Below are 6,679 nucleotides of genomic sequence, written 5' to 3' on the forward strand. Positions count from 1 at the left end.
TTGTTCCTGATGCTTTTTGTTCCTATCAGATGTATTTCAGACACCTCAAACCATACTTCATTTTTATTTATTTTTGGAATATGTTTTGCCATGTATGAATGTGGTATTCAATGTGTTTCTATGGGCTAATAGCAGTAAGGCCAAATTCAATGTTTCATCAAATAATTTGTAAATATATTTTCTATACCTACAGGGGTCCTACAATTCAGAATCAAATAGCTAAATGATCCATGGTATGACCATCTTAAAACAATTACATACATTAGCTTAGTAGAACCCCCCCCCCCCCCATAATTGTTGTCAATTATGACAAAAAAAAAAGACAATTTGCATGACAATAAATCGTTGCCCAAAATTCCATAATCGTCATAACCCTAATTACAGTCACTCCACCCAGGCACCAATCACCCTGTTGGAAGCAACATTCCTGTCATCCAGGAGGATTTCATTGGTTCCATGTGGGATAATCTTAGGAGTGCACCTGGAGCTGTGGCCTTTCTTCCCACCAGAGGACTCAGGGTTATCATTGAATACTCTGTTAGGGGGCGGGAAGTTAAAGCGTGTATTAACCACCACTGTTGTTGTTATTGTTGGTTGTGAACAGGACCTGCAGGCCACTGCAGCCTGGAATCCCCTGCGGAAGTTCTCATTGAAAAAGCCATAGATGATGGGGTTAATCCCGCTGTTAAAGAAGGCCAGCCAGTGGGCCACTGGGAACAGGTAGCTGCTGAGGAAGTTAATCTGCTGTGTGTCCAGATCCCTGTAGTCAGTCAGCAGCATTAGCGTCCACAGAGGTAGCCATGACACCATGAAGAGCACAGCCACCATGATCAGCATCTTGATCACTTTAGCCCTGCGTTGGGAGTGGACCCTCCGCACTTTTCCCAGCCTCACCTGCCTTAGGTTGATAGAGAGCTTGGCAGCGATGCAGCCATACATGATGCTGATGATGCCCAGGGGGGCCAGGTACACGTGAACGAAGATGACCATGGTGTAGACCCGACGCATCTCGGGTCGAGGCCAGTTCTCGAAGCAGACGAAGACAGGGTAGGTCTGGTTGTCCTGGACCATGTAGGTGTCCTCCAGGTGTATAACGGTCAGGTTGGCGGCCGAGGGGCAGATGACAGCAAATGCCAGCACCCATATGAAAAGGATGGTGAGAAGAGCAGTCACAGGCCTCGTCCGATGTCTAAAGGGGTACACAATACCTGTGAACCTGAGAAGGGGGGGTTAGGTAGAGAGAGAGAGAGATAGAGAGAGAGAGAGAGAGAGAGAGAGAGAGAGAGAGAGAGAGAGAGAGAGAGAGAGAGAGAGAAAGAGAGAGAGAGACATCACCCTTCCGATGGCACCAAGGGTATTGTGAATATTATTCATTGATTACTATCACAAAATGCAATATAGTCCCTGAATTATTTAAGCAGTTATATATTTCTCTGTCAACCATTACTTGATTCCCTATTATTTTCCAGTCCTTTGCCATTCTTTACCATCACTGAGATGGTAATAGACCATTATTTTGGTCACCATTATGTTGATGCCATTCTTTACCATCACTAAGGCTGCCCAATAACAAAACGCTGAATATGATGAAAGAGGACTCTTTACAAATGTATGGCTTGACAATTACAGCAATTGTTGACAAGATTACAAATAGATGTGGGACCAGGCTAGTGTGGTCCATCACACTAGCCCACTGGTGGTGTATTACCTGTCAACAGCTATGGCCACCAGAGTGAAGACTGATGCTGACACTGACATCCCCTGGACCAGGTTGCTCATGGTGCATGTGATCTGGCCAAATGGCCATCCTGAAAAGACAGAGTCCATTACACACAAGCAGTAGCCTGGTTGCCAGTCTGTTACTGCTCTCCCTCGCCAACTCTTTAAAGAATTGCCATGCCAAACACGTTTGGCTTAAGAATGACAGCAATGGAGTTAGCACGAGCAGATCTGGGACCAGGCTACACATGCATAGCTGGCAGGGATTATTAATCACCTTTACTGCAGTGGGCTAAATCAGGGTCACACAGAGTGTTTCTTGGTAGTCTTAAACAAATCTACTTTGAAACTAAATTAAACACCTCACACACATGATTATGGGCTTAAAAAAAAGAAGACACCTGTCAGATGTAGAGTTGAAATGTATTCAATTTTGATTTTGCATCCCAATATTACACTTTATATACATCACAGAAGACTGAAAAAGATCAAAACTGTTTGACATAGAAACACCGGATTTTCGCAGTTTAAAAAAAAAAGTTTATTAATGATTAAATTATGAAATATATTAAGAAACATTCAACCCATGTAGCCACTAGGTCATTTGACTGCAGGAAAGGGCTACTAATTATTAATACCTTATATTATTAGTCACAGATATGCTACACCAAATGTCTTAATTTTAATTAATCTGGCTTTTATTAAATGTGTGGATATACACTGAGTATACCAAACATTAGGAACACCTTCCTAATATTGAGTTGCAACCCCCTTTTTCTCTCAAAACAGCCTTGATTCATCGGGGCATGGACTCTACAAGGTGTGGAAAGCGTTCCACAGGGATGCTGGCCCATGTTGACTCCAATGCTTCCCACAGGTGTGTCAAGTTGGCTGGATGTGCTTTGGGTGGTGGACCATTCTTGATACACACAGGAAACTGTTGAGTGTGAAAACCCCATCAGCATTGCAGTTCTTGATACAAACTGGTGCGCCTGGTACCTACTACCATACCCCGTTTCAAAGGCACTTAGATTTTTTGTCTTGACCGTTCACCGTCTGAATGGCACACATACACAATCCATGTCTCAATTGTCTCAAGGCTTAAAAATCCTTCTTTAACCTGTCTCCTCCCCTTCATCTACACTGATTGAAGTGGATTTAACAAGTGACATAAACAAGCGATCACAGAGCTCATCTGGATTCACCTCGTCAGTCTATGTCATGGAAAGAGCAGATGTTAATAATGTTTTGTACACTCAGTATATGTACACCTCACTTTCATACAGTAAGACAAAAGAAGGACACTATATTTCAGAAATATGACTTGTTGTTTCACTGTGTATTTTTAGGTTTTCTTAATGTTTTGTATACTCAGTGTAAATATATATAAGGGCGCAAAGGGCTGAAAAGGTGTGAAAACGCATACATGTCATAGATATTCACTTTTTGATTCATATCAACACCAAGTTGATTGAAATTCAGCGTTTTCACTCCACTCCAGAGTGAAACCTTTGATAAAGCCACAGAAGTCCCATTTGAATCAAAATACAAGCACTATTACAATATTACACTAAATGCCCAAGAGGTTAAGAAAATGTTAAATCAAAGCCAAATGGGAATTTAACTGGCTGGATTTAATGATGCAGACAAAAGGACTGCAGGAAAGTTCTGAACACTCATTCCCAAAGCGACAAATTGATGCACCAGTAATAACTATAATTTGTCATGACAAGCGTCCCAATAATGAGTCCAGGCTATAACAAGCAAAACTCCCCACCTGATATCAGGTTGTCAATCAAAGTCGTCGGAACGCAGAACACTCCAATGAGCAGGTCACTGACGGCCAAGTTGAGGATGAATAGGTTAGTGACGGAGCGCATGTTGCGGTTCCGGAGGACCACCAGGGAGACCAGTACATTCCCCCCGACACAGAGCAGGAGAACCACCACATAGCACAGGATGTAGCTGACGGACATGCCGGTGGAGTGCAGGTAATAAGGCATGTAGGTGCGGTTGGCGCTGTCCATAGCGACGCTGTGCATGTTGCTGTTCACAGCAGTTACATTCAGTGAGGCAATCTCCATTTTCACAAGTCCCCTTCCAAGTGGAATCACATTAGAAAAATGAGTTAAAGTCTACATTTTGCCGTTAAAAACTTTGCAGATACAGACAGATTTCTTTAAAGGAAATAATAGAAAAAGAAAACGATCAGACCTCAAATACTATTGAAGGTATTGGAAAGGCATTTGGAAGTAAGTATTTAGATATTTTTTATTTGAAAAGACAAGTAGTTGAATATTGGAATGTATTTGGAAATACTCAAATACACTGACTCAAATACACTCCCATGCATTTAAACCAGGTATTTGAAAATAGTACTTGAAATAAGTATTTGGTAGTAGGCTATTTATAGGAAACTATTTGAAAATACACAGAAAAATAAGTATTTAAATAACAAATAATCAAATACACATGTATTTGAACCCAGTTCTGAAAACGATAAAGCCATACACAACAACATTCCCTCAACAACAAAAAATGTCATAACCATAGTCATTCAGGAAAGGTTGACATTTGGACAAATCCACTCCATCATGATTTATTTATCCATCATACGTAAAAATGTATGCACACATGACTGTAAGTCGCTTTGGATAAAAGCGTCTGCTAAATGGCATATTATTATATTATATATTATATTATTATTATTGTCATAATTTTTTACTATAACTTTATCAAATGGTACTTATGTTCTTACTGAAGCAATTGCTTTACTGTAAGAAATTAAAGTATAAACTCAGTGAGAATGGTGAGTGAAATTCATACGACTGAGAAGACCAAAGTTGCCATTTCATAGAAATCTGCAGGATGACTATTATCAGAGAGGGACTTACCTTTGGAAGAGCTCCACAATAGTTATTTTTTGTTCCAGTCTTGTCTGTGCAGCAGGTACGCTCTACTGTGCCTCGTAATGACTGCGGTCTGTCTCTAGACACAGATCAGCATCACTCATACTTTACAATGATTAGGCTACTGTACCACATGGTTGTGCAACCAATAAATGCAGCCTATACTCCAGGATGAAACAAATAATAAGAAACGCAATTTCATGCTTTCCATTTGATTTATAGTAAGCCTACAGAACAATTTAAACGAAATTCGATGATCAGTCTATAGTTCCTTGAAATAGCCTAATCTATTTTCCCCACCACTATAAGACTGTTGCCTATTCATTATCCTGAATAATCACACATCAATAAGTGAATTTGGCACTTCCAGATCTGTCTATTGACATGTAAAGCGAGTGTACGCTACTGTATGTATGATGATATACAAGGAGAGTTATAAGGAGAGTCCCAAGAGACTTCGAAATCAACGAGTAACATAGTAGTTAGAAGATGTGACTGTACAGTATAGGTACCAGCAGTGGTGTAAAGTACTTAAGTATAAATACTTTAAAGTACTACTTAAGTAGTTTTTGGGGGTATCTGTACTTTACTATTTATATTTTTGACAACTTTTACTTTGACTTGGACTGTCTACCAGTGGACATCTAAGAGGGTGGCATAATCCTGTTCTATTTAAATTACTTGTTTGGTCTCTCACTTATTGGTAGTGTCCCCTTTTAGGGGCAGAGTCAAGGAAGGTCCAATCACACAATGTCTGTCGTAGACAGACAGGAGCAACGGCCAATAGTGGACCACTCCACTTCCCATATATGGGCCCATAGTTCACTCCTATCTTCACTTCTTTTATCTCTCTTACGGATTCGATCGACTTGGACATCTGCTTTCCTGCTAACCTGTTCACAGGTGGACCGTCAAGGACTCCACCGAATGTAAGAAAGTAACTTCTCATTGAGCTCACAATGAAGAAAACGAAGACCCAACAGTGCACAGGGTGGGGATGGCCCTTCTGCTCCTGGGTACGGGCTCGTTGATGTGTGCAAACGGGCTGCAACCAAGCTCAAAATTGACTGGCCTGCTCCGTTGGAGGCCAGAACACTGAGAGGGACAGGTTCGAGGGAAAGAGGCTTCCGTCCCATACCACCCCGGGAAAACAACGTATACCAGCCATACCAGCCTGCTTGTTGTAGGCCAAATACAACTGGGAAAAGCCCATATCGGGCAAAGCCCTAGCCAGGGACACCGCTGCCATGGAATTGCACGATATGGAGGATCTGGGGTACTTCCAGCTTCCAGTCGTAGAACGCTCTCTGGACAGCCACCTCAACCCAGAACACCATGCCTCTGCTCTCTCTGCTCTGACTCTCCCTGAGAAGATGGAACGGTTTTCTGCCTCCATCGACCAGAAGGCGTATGTGCAGCACGCTCTGTTGGAGCATTGAACGTTACCGTTCTACTGATGGCATATCAGGGCGAGCTACTGGAAGAGATGGGCAACATCCTTGACAAGAACGAGCCAAACGCACTACTCTGGGAAGATATCTGTGTCGTCTCAGACCTCAACCTCCTCGCCTCCAGGGGAGCTATCCAAGGCTGTGGATGCGTCATGAGTGGTGGGGGAGAGAGCCCTGTGGCTGAACCTGTCCAGACTCACAGAGAAGGAGAAGGCAGACTTCCTAGATGCTCCCATTGAGCCAAAGGAACCATTTGGCCCCACTGTTGCTACTATGCGGCAGAGTGTGGAACTGCACAGAGCAGAAGGAGAGACTTTCAACTTCTGCCTGCCCGCCGACCCGGATCCCATCTGGGCACAACTTCCACAATCACGAGCCAGTGTGCCTACTCGGCAGGAAGAGTTCAGTACCAGCGGCCCAGCAGACTGTTAAACCACAAGTAGGCACTCAGAACAGAGGTCCCATATTGGACCTACGGGTCCTCAACAGCTATCTGAAAAAGTTCACAATTCCTCAAGACGATTGGTTCACCACAGTCGTTCTACAAAATGCCTATTTTGACATAAGCATTTTGCCAGCACACAGGAGATTTCTCAGGTT

At 42.7% G+C, this 6,679-nt stretch overlaps 1 protein-coding gene across 1 annotated transcript; it reads right to left on the reverse strand.

Annotated features, from left to right (window-relative positions):
- Positions 1–384: 384 nt before the first annotated feature.
- Positions 385–6,315, reverse strand: LOC121583471 (neuropeptide FF receptor 1-like). The gene is made up of 4 exons (XM_045225447.1): positions 6,184–6,315; positions 3,497–3,854; positions 1,709–1,808; positions 385–1,216 (listed from the first exon to the last, which is right to left on the reverse strand). The coding sequence occupies exons 1-4, from the start codon at positions 6,313–6,315 to the stop codon at positions 385–387; spliced, it is 1,422 nt and encodes a 473-aa protein (XP_045081382.1).
- Between the last annotated feature and the right edge of the window lie 364 nt (positions 6,316–6,679).

The sequence above is a fragment of the Coregonus clupeaformis genome, chromosome 15 (assembly GCF_020615455.1).
Source record: "Coregonus clupeaformis isolate EN_2021a chromosome 15, ASM2061545v1, whole genome shotgun sequence".
Classification (NCBI taxonomy): Eukaryota; Metazoa; Chordata; class Actinopteri; order Salmoniformes; family Salmonidae; genus Coregonus; species Coregonus clupeaformis.